General features: G+C 47.1%; 1 protein-coding gene across 8 annotated transcripts in view; it reads right to left on the bottom strand.

Annotated features, from left to right (window-relative positions):
• Nucleotides 1-6713: 6713 nt before the first annotated feature.
• TMEM44 (transmembrane protein 44) overlaps nucleotides 6714-16253 on the bottom strand; it is a 55521-nt gene continuing 45981 nt past the window's right edge. For 6 of the 8 annotated variants that reach the window (XR_009597973.1, XR_009597975.1, XR_003585718.3 and 3 more), the window contains one exon: nucleotides 6714-15297. Coding sequence is in view for 1 of the 8 variants with exons in the window: in XM_027957163.3 (XP_027812964.2) it covers nucleotides 15289-15297 (9 nt within the window). In the remaining 7 variants the exon portion in view is untranslated. The remainder of the gene's footprint in view (nucleotides 15298-16253) is intronic. The other 2 variants (XR_009597974.1, XR_009597977.1) reach the window with 1 other exon arrangement.

Here is a 16253-nt window from a genome sequence, read left to right as displayed (position 1 = left end):
ACTGACTGAAGAAAGAAGTTGACTGGCAGCCACAGAATGTGTTACCCCATCCACTGGATTCTTTACTGTCTGAGCCCTGGGGCTTCCATCCAACTCTCACCTCTGCGGAGGTTACCCTTTGGTGAGCGTTCACATGGATTACAAATATCTTCACAGCTTTTGCCCATTCAGAGATGGCTATACACTGACTTCTTGCTGGGACCTTCTTGTCCCTACCTCTCAGGTTCTTGCCCATTCAGCCCAACCACTGCTCACACCCTGTGGATCCACGTAGACCCTTGCCTATTGATAAGCATAGGAATTCTACATTGAGTGAATAGTAGTTTATCTTAGACCACCAAAACAGAGTCATGATGAACCTTCACTCAATTCCCAGACTTGAGCCAGTTTACAGGCCAAGGAACTCTTGAATGAAGTGGAGGCCAGGTCCCTTGAGAAGGGCTCTGGTACAAAGTTTTACATAGCTAATCTTTCTCTCATTCTTCTCCAAAAGACACCATGATTTGCTAGCCAAATGTCATAGTTCTCTGTGACTCAGACTGCTGCGAATACTGCCTCGGCTCAGTTGTCCATTGTGGTAAGCACACCCATCTTCTGTGATGAAACTGTCACTTGGTATCTGCCACCCTGGGCATCCTATCATCCCCATTGCGTTAGGGACACCAGTGTGGTGGCTGTAGCTCCTACTGCAGTGTTTGACCTACAGAGAAAAGTGCCCACAGAGCTCTTCAAGGATCTGAGGCTCCCCTCAACCTAAAACACGGAGTTCAGAATCTTTGCTGAGAGGGATTTTACAAATCACCCCTATACCTTCCTGTCAGAAAACAACAGCGATGACTTATTATTCCATTATTTTTGTGGGCCCGGAATTCAGACAGGACACAGCAGAGACAACTTATCTCTGTTGCCTGGGGTCTTTGCTGAAGACTCAAATGCTGAGAAGCTGGAATCTGAAGGCTTAAGGGAACTAAAGAATCTGCTTCCAGGCTATGTTCATTCAAGTGCCTGGCAAGTTCTTGCTGGAGGTTTGTTCATCCCAACTTGGTCTTTCCATGGTGTTGCTTGAAGGTCCTTAATGATGTGGCAATTGGCTTCTCCAAGTGAGCAAGTCAAGGGCCCAAATTGGAAGCTGAAATGTTTATTAATAGTCTTGTTTGGGAAGCCCCAGGGCTCAGACAGTAAAGAATCCACCTGCAGTGCCGGAGACCCACATTCAATCCCTGGGTCAGGAAGATCCCCTGGAGAAGGGAATGGCTACCCACTCCAGTATTCTTGCCTGGAGAATCCCATGGACAGAGGATCCAGGTGGGCTACAGTCCATGGTATCACAAAGAATTGGATACAACTGAATGACTAACACTTCACTTTGGGAAGCCCCACCCCATCAGGTCTGCAATCTTATTGGTCTCATAGATCAGCCCTCTTCATTATGTGAGGGGACTACACAGTTGTGAATATTAAGAGATGAAGGTATTAGGGGTCATCTGGGAGGGTGGCTACCACACCGGGCTACCACACACACGAGGTCAGGTAAAGCCAGATAGGAACAGTGCTGACAGAAAGCTAAAGGGCAGGTAACTGAGAGAGATGCGTCACTGTGTTGGCCACTGTAGCCCAGGGCTTTGTGGATGGTGTTGTTGGTCTGTCCGATTTCCCATCAGCCCAAATAACCTTCCAAAGGAAAAGAGTTTAAAGTTTCCCTAAAGGGAAGCATCAGCTGGGAACATCAAAGCCAAGGCACACAAAGCCGCTTTGCTGCAGACTCTTTGTTGGCTACATGTCTGTGTTGCCCAGTTTCCTGATGCGCGTTGTCTTCGGCTGCTAATGGATTTAGAGCCAAATGGGAAGGGGTAGGGAAACAACAGCAGGGCTTCGAAAATGATTCTCCACTGAGCAAAGCTAAAAAGAAATCTCGTGGCATACTGGATTTGGATTACAACGGTCTTCTCACTCTTGGTCAACAGAACGGCATATCTGCACGCGTGGTGACAGGCGGGCAGCACTCTGCAGGGGCCAGCAAAGTTTCCACTTCAGCACAGCATGGTTTCACACCGGAGCACCTCAGCGGTTGTTCTACTGACCACAGGAAAATTGAAAGTTTAATGTTTTTCCTTCTCATCACCTCGCCACCCCCTGATGGGTGCTTTCCTGTCATTTTGTCTTTCCGGATGGAATGATGCAGAGGGAACCTCTGGGGACAGCTGAGAGAGTTTGTGCCTGAACAGAAGGGCGGGAAAAACCAGTGGACAAGATGTGAAAGGGCTTGATAAACATGTGAGAGATATCAAGGTGCCAAAACACAGCCGCAGAGCTGAGCTGCCAGCTCCACTGAAGCTGAAGCCCCAGCGAAGACTGGGGCATGCTTTCTCTTCTTGTTGGGACTTGAGAGGGTGGGAGTCCCTCAGGCAGGGGTGTTTCTGTTCTCCATGGAGCTGCCCAGCTAAGACCTGCTGTTTCTCAACAGCCAGGTCATGATGAAAAGGAAGAGATTTTCCTCCAGGACAACAAGAGCTTCTGTCTCTAGGATGCAGCTCCAGCTGTTACTGTGCTGTGTGACCAGGGCAAGTCTCGACTTTTCCACCTGTAGTTTTGTCATCTGTGGGTAGTAACAAACTGCTTTTCTGGGGCTTGAAGCGCTTTGTTTATCAAGTGCAGGAGGAATGAGGAAATACTCACTGAACTCCAAAACACCCTTAGGTGAAAGCCTTACGGGGACAGGGAGAACTTTGCTTTCTCTCCAATAATCCCCCTGGCTTCTACCAGCGGTGTGTGGCAGTAATACAGGGCCACTGACTTGGAGGCTGGATGCTTGAACACCTGTGTGTTCACACACCTGTGCACTCTGCCTTGCTGTGTACCTGGAACACATGCCCCCCAGGGGGTCTCTGTATAGTACTGCCTACTCTGGTCTTTCATAGCCTTGAGTCTAAAGTTGGAACGCCACCTGGTGCAATACACGGTGGAAAGTCGACCAGATGGATGCAAGAACTCAGGTTCTTGCCCAGCTCTTCCCAGCAGCTCAGAAATTAACACATTCTATTTCTTTACTGTCACTATGCAATAGGTCACCTGAGGGAACTTGTAAAAAAAAAAAAAATATATATATATATATATATATACCACTTCCCTGTGTCACCAAACCAAATGAATAAGAATCTGAGGATGAGGCCCTGTTTAGCTTTTTTGGTTTTTTAAAAAAACTCCACAGGTGATTCCAACGTGTTTTAAAGGCCGAAGCATTTAACCTTTCATGATTTAGAGCTCTTAGAGGAGAGAAGCTCAGGTCTAGTGGTGACCCAGACACCCTGTTAGTTGGCAGCAGAGTCAGGACTGGACCTCAAAGCTTGGAACCCCTAATCCTTGAAAAGTACCTAGAAGTGATTTACAAAAATTGCTCCCTTCCCCATGTATAGAAAGTCTTGGGTTTCCTCAATAAAAATCACACCCAATTCTAAAAATATCCATGGAGGCACATCCCTATCCACGTGGGAGGGCAGTTGGGCCCTGCACTGAGAGTGACCAACAGTTACCTTCCCCTGGATGGACTCACTGATCACAGGTGCTGCTACCAAGCTGGAGAGAGGACCCCTCACTCCCAACTAGATCCAGCTTTGCTAAAATGCTGAGGGACAACTGATGGGAAGTAGCCATAGAAAGTCACATGTACCAAGAAACTCTGTTCCCACTTTCACTCACATATCTTCTGAAAGTTTTACCAAACCAAACTTGGGTCCACTTGCCTACCATGCAGCAAAGCCAATCTATTGACATGGGGTTGTGGTGAAGGAACATACAGCGTTTATTTACAGGGCCCCAAGCAAGCAGCATGGGTGCCTCAGGCTCAAAAGACCCAAAATCTTTATTTTATGGAACTGTTTTTGACTCCTTGCTTTTTTTTTTTTTTTTTGGCCACACCATGCAGCGTCTAGAATATCCCAACCAGGGACTGAACCCATGCTCCCTGCAGAGGAAGTAAGGGGTCTTATCCACAGGACCAGCAGGGAAGTCTGGGGAGGGTTTTTAAAGACAGCATTTGGGCTGAGGGATACAGGGGCCATGACTTGTTCTGGTTGGTTGGTGGTGACAGTGTGGCTTGGGGAATCTTACTCATCAATCTTCTGGTTCCACCCAGTCTGGGGTTGATACGCTCAGTTTGTAGTCCATCATCCTTTGTCTGACAGGGTGGGGGCCGTTGGAGCCTGTAGAACAGCTCAAAGATGCACGTCAGATTGTTCTGTATATCCCTTGAGGAAGAGCTCAGACTCTGTTTTGTGGAGCAACAATTGTCTTTACTTTTCTCATTTGACTCCTTCTCCTTTGTTTCCGCATTCCGCTACCCTAATTACTAACTGCTTGTGTCTGCTCTTCTGAATTCAGGGAAAGCCTAGGAGACTGAAGCCTTTTGCCACAGACAAGAAACAGGGGAAGTGGAGGGGCTTTTGTACCTAGAGGGGCCCTGAAGGGTTCTGCTTGGTTTCAAGAGGGATGCCTGTTGGTTGTCTCCCTGCCTAGGCCCATGTGGCTGAGGCCGTTCTCTTTCCCAGCAGACCAGAAGGTTCCATCAGGTTCAATAGTGGTCTGTAAAGTTCAGAGCAAGGGAGAAAGTCTGGGGGACAGTGGAAGGGCTGTCTTCTCTCCTGGTAATTGACACCTGGAAGGGCTACCCTCCCTCTAGCCCGAAGTCTCCCACACTCCCATGGCCTTGAGACTTCACCTGGCCCCCTCCTCTCTTTCAAGAAATGCACTGAGTAAGCATTGCTCTCCTGCTCCAACTTTCCCTAGCTATGAGACCTGGGATCCCGTCACAATAAAAGGAATTTCTGGGCCTCTAGTCATCAGTCTGGATATGGGTATTGAGAGTTTCAAGTACTTGCCACAAGACCTTGGGTTGATCCGTTGATTCCTCTGAGCTTTCTGGTCCCGCAACTTCAGAACGGGAATCTAGAAACAAACCTTGCTTACCTCTCAGAGCTGTGACAGAGATCAATCTCATTAGTCTTATGTGAAAGACCTTTGAAAACTGTAAAGACTGTGTGAATGAGGACCTTTATAATTAGGGAATCGAGACTTGGATGGGCATACAAATACTCAAAAGGATGGATTTTTCAGTGAATTAGCCCAAATCATTTGGGGGTTGGGAAAGAGCTTCAAGAAGTCCTTACCTAAGGGGTCTATTGCGGAGCGTCTCTGCATTTATGGGCTCCCTGAAAGCATACAGTGGGTGTCCTCCCCCTTACAGAGGGAGGTCTCAGCATAGACCCTGTCCTCTCCTGAGTGGCAGAAGCTGTCCCAGAGCCAACACCTCTGTAAGGAAGGCTACAGGCACTTCTGTTGTTGCAATCAGCTTCATGATAAGAATTTATTTACTGGCAGATGCCAGTAAATGTTGGTTAAGTGAATTGATTCCAACAGAAGGTAATGACCCATGCTAATCCTATACTCTTTTAAGATCTGCAACTTTTCAGGACAGAAGTGATGGATACTACTGAAGATCAAATTAATTGCAGGGGGTGGGGAAGAAATAACCAAATAAATCTCTCCAGTTATAAGATAATACAGACTATCTATTGTAGCTAAGGAATAAGTATTACAGGTATGTATTATACATAGACAACAAAACGAAATTAGAGCACAATTCAATTTCATAAAACTTTACTGTTTTTAAAAATGACTGTTATTAATATGGGCCCCAAACCAGGCTGGGCGTTGCAGTAGGCAGAAAGAAATTACCCATAGAGTTATAACTGGATGAAGGATTGAATGGTGATGAGGGGGAAGTGTCAGGAAGGATTTAAGGAAGAGGTGGCATTTGATGTGGGCAAAAAAGGGGAACTGGGGGGATAATCCAAGCAGGGAATCACGTGATGAATGAAACTCTGGACATATTATGATTAAGTCACAACAGTCACTGCGTTTGCTATGTAGGCACTGTGCGAAGTGTTTTATATACACTATCTTATTTGTTCCTCATAGTAACTCTGTGAAGTGGGTATTTTTAAAATATTTACTTATTTGGCTTCAGGGGACTTCCCAAGTGGCTCAGTGGTAAAGAATTTGCCTGCCAGTGCAGGAGAGCCAAGAGACATGGGTTTGATTCCTACATGGGAAAGATCCCCTGGAAGAGGACATAGCAACCCACTCCAGTATGCTTACCTGGAAAATCCCATAGACAGAGGAGCCTGGAGGACTAGTCCATGGGGTTGCAAAGAGTCAGACACTACTGAAGTGACTAACCACACACACACACACACACACACACACACACACACACACACACACACACTCACCGGGGGTTAGTTGCGGCACTCTAGATCTTTGATTTTTTTTGCAGCATGTGGAATCTTAGCATGTGAACTATTAGTTTCAGAATGTGGAATCTAGTTTCCTGAGCAGGGATCAAACCCAGGCTCCCTACATTGGGAGCATGGGGTCTTAGACACTGGGCCACCAGCAAGTTCCTGAGGTAGGTATTTTTATTCCCATTCTACACATGAAGAAACTGGAGACCAGATGGTCACAAAACGGCAGGAATAATGACACCCCCATCTCCCAAGTCTTTGCTCTTAGGGATTCCAGCATGGATGGAATTAGCTGGCGTGCTGCGATTCATGGGGTTGCAAAGAGTCGGAGACGACTGAGCGACTGAACTGAACTGAACTGAGGATGATACAGTGGGAGAAAGGATAGAATGAAGATCAATCATCAACATCCTGTTTATGGATTCTGAGGCATTTTATTTAACAGAGATGGAGGGCACAGAGGCTTTCAGGAAGGGGAGGAAGATGACTAGAAATGTGCTTTGAAAGAGAGGACATATGTATTTGTAGAACTGAATCACTTTGCTGTACACCTGAAACACACACATTGTTAAGCTACTACACTTCAATAAAAGCTAAAAAAAAGAAAGAAAGGAAGAAACGTGCATCAAGGTCACTCCTGTGGCCAGCGGGAAGGTAGACGGGAGATCAGTTAGGAGGCCGCAACCATGACCCAGTCTTGGAAGAAGAAAGACGGCTTGCCCCCAGGCTCTTTTGACTAGAAAGTGTGGCGCCAGGACCAGTAGCCTCCGCATCACCTAGAGCTTGTCAACAATGCAGACTCTTGAGTCCCACCCAGACCTATGGAATTTGAATTTACATGTTAACTTGATACCCAGGTCATTTTAATGCCCATGGAAATTTGACCACCCCTGCCACAAAGAACTGGAGTTCTGCCTGCGGGTGGAGTGGGAGAAAGGGGAACACCCTGCCAAGAAAGATACGCCATTTGGGGACAGCAGATCCCTCTGAGAATCAGAGGAAAGCCAAGGGTCCTCGTCCCAGAAAAAAGGGCCCATGATGACCAACATTCACCTGCAACTTTAGGGCTTTCACACAGCCCTGAAGAGCCTAAAGACCACTGGCTGGGTCTGTAAGGAATCCCCAAGCCTTAATTCATGAATAATTTAGTAGAGGAAGAGTAGCAAGGAGTTTATAATTTAAAAAAATATCCAAGTCTGCAGCCATGGGCTGCCATTCTACAGACCTCTTCAGAGCCTGGACGAGGCTTCTGTCCTGGTGGCCAGGGCCAGGCCTCAGTTTCCATCCCACCACCACCACCACCACCCCCCGCCCCTGCATTGTTCTCCAAATTCCCTGGTGACCTAAGCAGACACCGTGGAGCAGGCAACAAGGAGCAACTTCCTCAAGCTGAACCAGGCCTGCTTGCCTGTCTGCCTGCTTTTCTTTAGTCCCAGAAAAGCCAAAATTAGTCTCGCTTTTGTTTCTTTTCTCAGGAGCCTCTACATTGTATCTCAGGAAAGGATTATTGTGCTCTGGGGACCCTATCTTATCGTGGGGGAGGTGATGAGTGAAAGGAAAATGGTCTTTGACAAATTGGTTGAATTCGGGCAATCACATGACTTTCCAGTAATTGCCCACCACTGCTTCAGTGAGGCTATTGTTTCAGCTCCCAAATATTTAGCCAAGTAGGAGGCTGGGGAGGGCTGGGGAGCCCTCAGAGAGGTTTGAGAGCTTGATAATGTGGGGAGAGGACTTTTTTGGGGAGATCCTCTGGTATTTTGATGGAAATAGTGATACCCAGGAGGCTCTGGCCCCCTGACTTCTTTATCACTAACTGAGTTCTTTGGGGTTAGGGTGACACCTTGGGATCACTTACAGCATTCGGAGAGAGAGGGAAAGATTCCTTGGGAGGGGTGGAATCCAGAGGCCATGAGCATGTGAGCCTCATTTGATTGGGCAATCACTTACCTCACGGCTGGACAGGCTGCCTCCCTGACGCCTCTGGAGCAATTTTACTTCTCACAATGAGCACTGCTCAGAGAAACAAAACCAGGCACAGTGAGCCAGGGGGCAAAAGTGACTCGAATTGTCAGAGCTAAAGTTTTTGCAGGAAAAAAATCAAGGCACAACCAGGCATTTGCCCTTAGACAACTTTTCAAACATTCCTGCGTCTCCGGGGAGAAAGAGCGCTCCTGTTGACCTCAGCCAGGCTTGCTCAGCTTGACATCATGGGACATTTGGGAGATGAGGCCAGTGGCGGCAGCAGCACATGAGAATGTCGTGTTATCGACGGGAACACTTTTCCCCTGGGCTCATGCGGTCATCTGTCTGATATGCTTGTGGGTGGAGGTGGGCAGAGGGGAAGGGTGTGTCCAGTCACCGGCGACAGAAAAGAGCCATGAGGTCATCGGAGTTCGAGGCTTTCCTCACTGACCAGTGGCAGCAATTGTCTTCCCAGCTTGTGTTCCCAGGGGTTCACCTCCGCTCCCACGGAGGGTTCTGATACTGGTATTCCTGCTTTGGACATATATTTTCTTTCATCTGAAAAATATGCCCCGATAGCCAGATAGGGGCTATATTATTTGGCAAGAGATTTGAGTTTTAACGCTGAGAAGTGCACAGATGACAACTCCTTCCTGTCTCAGCCTTCCTGAGAAGCCCCCTTGCCTCACATAAGCCCCTGCCTAGGCACCACTGTGTGGGCAGCCTTCTACCCTCTTTGCTCACACCCTCCCCATAGATCCCTTCCTGGGCATCTCACGAGGATTTGAGACTCCTTTCCCCCTCCCACCCCCAGATCTCCTGAATTTTAAAACTTGAGGATCTGTGTGATGGGCACGCCCTGGTGATTCTGCTGCACTGAGTTTGGGAATCATTCAGCCAGCTGACCTTGGGGACAGATTTAGCTCTGGCATTCTCGGATTGAAATGTTCTGTGGGGTGGCAGGCTTCAGGGAGTAAGCCCCCAGCCTCCCACTGGCACAGGTGAGTTCTAACAATCATTAGGTCTCTGTCTTCTTACTTTAGTGATTCTTAACCCTGACGGCAGATCAGAATCATGTGTAGAGTTTTAAAACAATTACATATGATTTCTAAGCAGAGGGTAGATGTGTGTATGTCAGGGGGAGATTCTCCTCTCTTCTCTAAAAAACAAGAAAAGGGCTTTATAAACCCCGGCAGTGGTTTCATCAGAAGGTTACGTGTTAGTACCTGCTAATCTGTTCGGGAATCTCCCTAATGAGGACCAGTCATTTGGAGCCACAGAGGACAGACAGCCTTCTGAGCAAAGAGGGGCATGGGAACCCCATGACTTGCCCAGATGACTTAAGACTAGCCTTCTTAGGGAAAGGGATGTGCTCAGATGCTTTAGGTTCCAAGATGGTCAAAGAAGCCTCGAACCCTCGGATAGATCATTGCAGGGAAGGAGATAGGGCAATTTGGAACCAGGTCTGACTCAGCATTGTGGAGCCAGCTGGTGTCCTGCGAGGAGGCTGTGGAGGCCAACTGCTGTATTAGGAGAGCACAGTTAGTGGGGGGTGGTGGGTGGGGCGGTGGGTGGTGGGCAGTGGTTCCTTCTCCGAGGGCTAGGGCTGGGCCTGCAAAGCTGCAGAGAGCATTGCAGGCACCAGCTGAAGAGGCGGCAGGACCAGTGTCCAATAGTGACACCATGAGGCCGCTAGCAGTCATAGCACAAGTCGTGATATACGCTAATATTCCTTTGGTTGGTTAGACCAGCACCGATCTAAGTGCCAAGCCCTTATTCATTCCTTTAATAACAACTCTGTGAGGGAGTTATCACCCTTTTGTAAAGAAAAGGAAATTGAGGCACGGAGGTTATATGAGTGTAGCCAGCAGGCTGTGAACCAGGCAGTCTGGCTCCAGAGCTCACATCCTTAACTGCCAGACAGGCCTCGCTGCCTCCGTAACAGCAGCCACTGTTTCCCGAGTGCCTACTACATGCTATTATGTTCTCTGTGCTCACCACTATCTTATGAGGTAGGAGCTGGTTTTATTCCCCTTTCACAGAAGATTTATTAGTGGACTGCTCATCATTATTCTCTCCCACTCTGGGAATGAAGGCCAGACTAATCCCACCTAATCTCACCATGGTTCCTCTGTTTTTTGGAACTTCTGAGCCTTTAGGATTCTTAGAAAACTGTAGTTAAGTGAGATTCTTCATTAGGGGATCCTAGGCCTCCTGCAATAAAACAAGTGGAGTCTTTAGAGGGGAACTGGAAAAACAAAAGTGAGACAATATTTCTACCTCCAAGCAGGAGGAGGTATTTCAGGGATCCCGCCCCAGATTTACTGAATGAGAGTAGGTACAGGGTGGAGCCAGGAAATGTGAATTGAAAACAAAACCAAAAACAAACCACAGGTGATGCTGGCGTGCAGTCAGGGCTGAGAATTACTGCCTTTATTTCACAGCAGTATTTTACACCCTCAATGACCCAGCAGCAGTGTTTCCAGGAACTGCTTCTAGTTTCCAAATCCTCTTGCTTAGAAGGAAGCTGCAGGTGGGAGCTGACTAGAGGGAAGGAGCTGGCTAAAGACTGGGGGCAGAGAAGCCAAGCCAAGAAGGTCCAACGCTCACAACCACGTGCTCTGCGCTCATGCCCTCTGCTGTCCTTCTGTGCTTGGAAGCCAGTCTGTTGAAAGACAGTCTCAAATGTCTTATTCTTGGTGACCACTTCTCCTGTCCAGCTGGCCCTCCCGGCGTTGCTCCCACAAAGGCTTGCACCCTGGGAGCCCCAGCACAACCCTCCTTCTGAGTTCCCCCTACACCAGGCAAGACATGCTGGCAGGACTGGGTAATTTTCACATGCTCCCTGGCCCAGCAGGTTGTCTGGACATAGTCCTCTCTCAGAAGTGCTAGCTGACTGAGCAGAAGAGAAAGGAGGAAGGGAAAGGTGACAACAGAAGGATGGGGAAGCCAGAAGGGGCCAGGTGCTGAGCAAGGATGGAGGCTGGCCAGTGAAACTGTATTTAGTGCTGACCCCTTGAGCATTTGTGACCTGTTTGGACCCATGGAATATGCCAGTCCAGGCTGTCTCCTGGCCACCCAGGAACTGTGGGCAGAGAGTCAAGAGAGCTGGGACAAATTTTATGATTGCACCAAGAAGCATGACTTACTTGTGTGGATGCTTCTACTAACCCTAGGAGATAACTAGGGTAGATCTTAATAACCTAATTTTACATCTGAGGCAATGAAGGATCAGGAAACTAAAAAACAGGAATTTCCCTGAAGGTCCGCTGGTTAGGATTTTGCACTTTCAATGCAGGGGACCAGAGTTCAATCCCTGGTTGGAGAACTGAGATCCTGCATGCCACATGGCGCAACAACAAAAAAAGGAAAAGAAAGTTAATTAATATGTTCAAGGTTACATGACCAATAAGCAGAGGATGGTATAATCCAAATTCCTTGCTAGTCAAAAGTAGCTTAGATTCTTAAAGTTGGAAGAGCCCTGGAATATCATCTGATCAATCTCTAGTCAGTAATGCCCCTTCCCCAAAACACTTCAGAGAAGGGGTGATGGAGCTGTGCGGGATAACTTTAGTACCAGGGAACTCCTGGCCTCCACTGCAGCTGGGACAGAACCAAAGGCAAGTTCTTCCTTGCACCAGCTCAATCCTCTCCTCCTGAAGATCAGCCAAAGGCACGGCTCCCTTTCCACTCTGTCCACTGCTCTGCTGCCCCTGAGATGCCAAGGCTGACATCCAGGACTGAGTGGAGGCCCTCCTGTGTGGCACTCTGACAGAGGGCCGCCCATGCTCGCTCAGCTGGGACAGCGACTCTGCCGGAACAATGTGGATGAGTCACAGCTTGCCCATGGGGATTTATTTCCCAGTTACGGTATATCAAAGGGGCAACATCCTCAGCCACTCTGCCTGTTCAGGAGAAGTTAAGAGCATCTCAAAGCATCTCCATCCTGCCTCCTTAGAAGTTTGAAAGGTTTTACTCATACAATCTCATAATAAAAATGTACTCAAGGGTGGGAAGGAGGCTCAGGAGGGAGGGGAATATATGAATACGGCTGATTCACATTGTTGGACAGTGGAAACCAGCACAAGACATCCAGGTGAGTTTGGCCTGAAGAGGAGGGAAAGCTACAAAACTAACTGCTTCATGCTTAGGAGTCATGATAATGACTGACAGTTTGATGGCCTTTGGGAGTTGAAAAACCCTTTCATGGTTTGTTCTTGGGTTTTGCAACCTATCAGTAAGGCAGACGGGAGAAAAGGAAATATTTCTGTGTCTGTGTGTGCAAACAAGAATAAGAGAATCGGTCCCTGAGCTGGCGAGTGGTGGAATCAGGACTTGCCCCCAGGCCTTCTGGGTCTGAGGTCACTGACTTCGCAGCAGGCCAGAGCAAGCCCTTGAGGGACCACCCAGGTGCTGAAAGCACCAGGCTCACACGTGCTGCCGCTCAGGCTCAGTGCCAGCCACTCCCACTGGGACTGGTGGCAGCACTTCTGAGTCTGGCGCTTTATTGCATACTATCTTATCTCAATAGGAAAAGGCAATTCAGGGGAAGAATTTCCTTGTCACCGTGCTCCCGGCTTTCCATTGTTCAGCTTTCTCAGCCCTGGTTCATCCCCTGGGTCTGACAATTACTCATATCCATGGAGGTGCCTTATCAGGGCTGTCTAAGATACAGAGCCTATTTTTCTCTCAGTACCAGATAAACTGGAATCTGTTCCCCCTTTATGGCCTGATATCATCCCACAATCAGCTAGCTCAGAAGCCAGCTGCACAGGGAAGCTGCTTGAACAGCAGTCCCTAGTAATCCAGCAGTTTCCTTCACAAAGCCCTAGAATGTCAGGGTCCTCTACAGGCAAGGGTGATGGAGAGCCACCTCTTGGTGAAGCTGACTGTGAGAGTCTTCACTCCTGCACTTCCACCCTCAAATTTTACTCTGAAAAACTTCCAACCTACAGAAAAGTTGCAAGAATGATATGATGCACATGCTTATACTATTCACCTGGATTCATCAGTTGACCCCATTCCATCACGTTTGTTTTAGCTTTCATATATAGCTGAACAATACATACTTCTTTTTGTCTGACCATTTCAAAGTGGCCAAATTATGATGCTTCTCTCCTAAATAGCTGGCATGTCTATCTGAAGAATAGGGGGTTCTCCTACACAACCATAATACTATTATCACTCCCAAGCAAATGAAATAATAATGTTAGCTAATATGCAGCACACACTCCAATGTCCTCGATCTTGGTAATGTGAACTTCATATCTTGGTTAAGGTGATATCCTCACATCACCCCCACAGTAATATGCAGATTTCATCATTGTACAGGAATCTATTTCCACTTGTAATTAATAAAGTAATTAGCAGGGTGTGATGAAATAAAATCTATCTTTTAAGACAGGACAAGAAAACTTAAACATAAAATCCTCTCTCTGCATCCAGTTGCAACTCCTCCCTCTCCTTAATGGGCAGTGAGTATCTGCAATACACATACACCAGAACTTCTCAGTGATAGGAGTGCCTCTTAACTGTAAAGTTCACTTTTACCCTTGTTTCCAACACTAGTCATGTAAATTCCTTGAAGATTAGCACTTTTTCCCAATTCTGTAGTGGGTCGTGCTGACTTTAAGCCCACTTTGCACACGTTTACCTGGACTACATAACCTTGGTGAACTTTATGTAAAACATTAGTATGTCATTTTGATGTATTTACTGTCCTTTGTCTTAAGAATGACTTCTGGGTGGGATGATTTGGGAGAATGGCATTGTAACAGGTATACTATCATGTAAGAATCGAATCGCCAGTCTACGTCCGACGCAGGATACAGCATGCTTGGGGCTGGTGCACGGTGATGACCCAGGGAGATGTTATGGGGAGGGAGGTGGGAGGGGGGTTCAAGTTTGGGATTAAACTTCTTGAAAATAAAACAAATAAAAATAAAAAAAAAAGAATGACTTCTAACAGAATAGCTCTCAGAGCTTTCTGAGAATGTTTCCTGGGTTATAATCTTCAGTTTGGTTCAAATAAAATTCCCTTTTTTTCTTCTTAGGTTGATAGTTAACTAAATTTTCATACACAAGAGGTACTTTGTGACCCTGTGAATATCTTCTCATGAATTCTTAGCAATTATTGAGGTCCTTACCTGTCAAATATTATTATGATGGATCACTTTGTTTTAACCCCCCAAAAATGCTCATTATGAAAAAGGTATAAAATACTGAAAAGTATAATGAAAATATAATTTCTACATCCACACAGAGAGCAAAATGAAAATACATGCACAATACATGGTTACTTATAAGCTTCCCCTCTTCTAATGTTTACATGAATGTTATTTGGGGGAGCATATAGGTATTCATAACTTTCTTCAGTAATTCAGATCTGTTCCTCTGTGGTCTTCTAGGTCTAATACCCAAATAGCATTTGTTCATGAAAGTATAATGTTTAATCTTTCCAAACAAGTGGGGTTTTGAGGCTTTATCACTTTTGCACCTGTTCTAAATACATTTATGAAAACATCTCACACAAATAGAAAGGCTTTAAAAGTAATTTCCTTAGGGCAACGTTCTCAAAGGATCACTTGAGGAGCTTGTTAAAGATTCCCAGACCCTGGGACTTCCCTGGTGGTCCAGTGGTTAAGACTCTGTACCTCCATGCAGGGGCTCCATGTCTGGTAGAACTAAGATCCTGCATACCTCAGTGCTGCAAACAAGCAAACAAAAACAAATGAACAAAAAACAAGCCCCCAAAGATTCCCAGGCCCTGTCCAGACCTAGGACATCAGTAGGGTGGAGCCTAAGAGCCTATTATTTGAACAGATACCACACACACCAGAGCTTTAGGACATACATATTCCATAGTGCACTTGCTGGTCAGAAGGAAAGGCCTATGGTACAGCTCTTCTCACACATGGTCAGGCTGTCCTTGGGTAAGACAGTGGCAGCTGCAGTGTAGGAGAGCCCTTTTTCCGGTTGTGGGTTTAGAAAATCTCTGAGACTTGCACTGGTGATGCTCCAAGTACTAGGACACCTGCAGCAGAGATAAAAGGATGGTCAAGGTCAAGTCCAGAGCAGAGACAGGCCTAGCTAGGCTGCTCTGAGAGCAGATGCGACCTGTTGTGGGCAGGACTTAGAAGCTGGAAGCTAGATCAGGAAAAACAGCAAGAGGAAAGGGCCCTGGCACGAAGGATTCCACAGCAACATGCAGGATGTAAAGACAGTTTTGACAAACAGTTCTCAACACACCGTGGTGTCTCATTAGCTTGTACTTACTGGAAGTTGGAGAGAATCTAGCCAAGAAAAACAAAACAAAAACAGTATAATCTTGGAAACTTACGGCTGGAAAGCACGTTTGAAATCAAACCTAAAGGAGAAAACTGCTAGAACAAACAAAGCAGTCTTAAAAAAAAAAAAAAAAAAGAGTGGGTCGGCGGACCACTGCGGGCAGAGGGGAGGAGGAGGGCACTGATGTTTTCCTTTACAAGCTTTTTGTTACAATCTGATTCTCTTTTTTAAAACCGTGTACCTGCTCTATTAAAAAAAAAAAAACCTAAAACGTATTTTAAATATATTTAAAAACAGAGTCTGCTCTGCAGTACACCCTAAAGGATGCTGAACGATCTCAAATACTTTGAGAAGGGTGATCTAGTGATTACCCCGTTACAAAACAAGCAGTGTGAAATGCATCCCAGGAGCCGTCCTCTGCAGTTCCCCCGAGGCCCGGGCGCGGGGGCGGTGAGGTAGGGAAGCGCACGCAGCGGGGACTGAGGGGCCGGCACGTGCAGGATTCGCGACTCGCGTGAGGCGGTGGCTGCACAGTGCGCACGCGCCGAACCGCACAGGCCCCTCTCTTCCCGGAAGTCGGCGGGCGGTGGTTTGAATGGATCGCAGGCTGCCGCCGTTTGGCAGAATCCCAGAGGGAAAGGTGGCAAGTAGCAGCTGGGATTCTCTTCTCATGGTGCCCCTAGGGGCCTCCCTCTCCGTCAC

Source organism: Ovis aries, chromosome 1 (assembly GCF_016772045.2).
Source record: "Ovis aries strain OAR_USU_Benz2616 breed Rambouillet chromosome 1, ARS-UI_Ramb_v3.0, whole genome shotgun sequence".
Lineage (NCBI taxonomy): Eukaryota > Metazoa > Chordata > Mammalia > Artiodactyla > Bovidae > Ovis > Ovis aries.
Note: the sequence above shows the minus strand (reverse complement) of the source record. Positions and strands in the feature narration are given on the sequence as shown.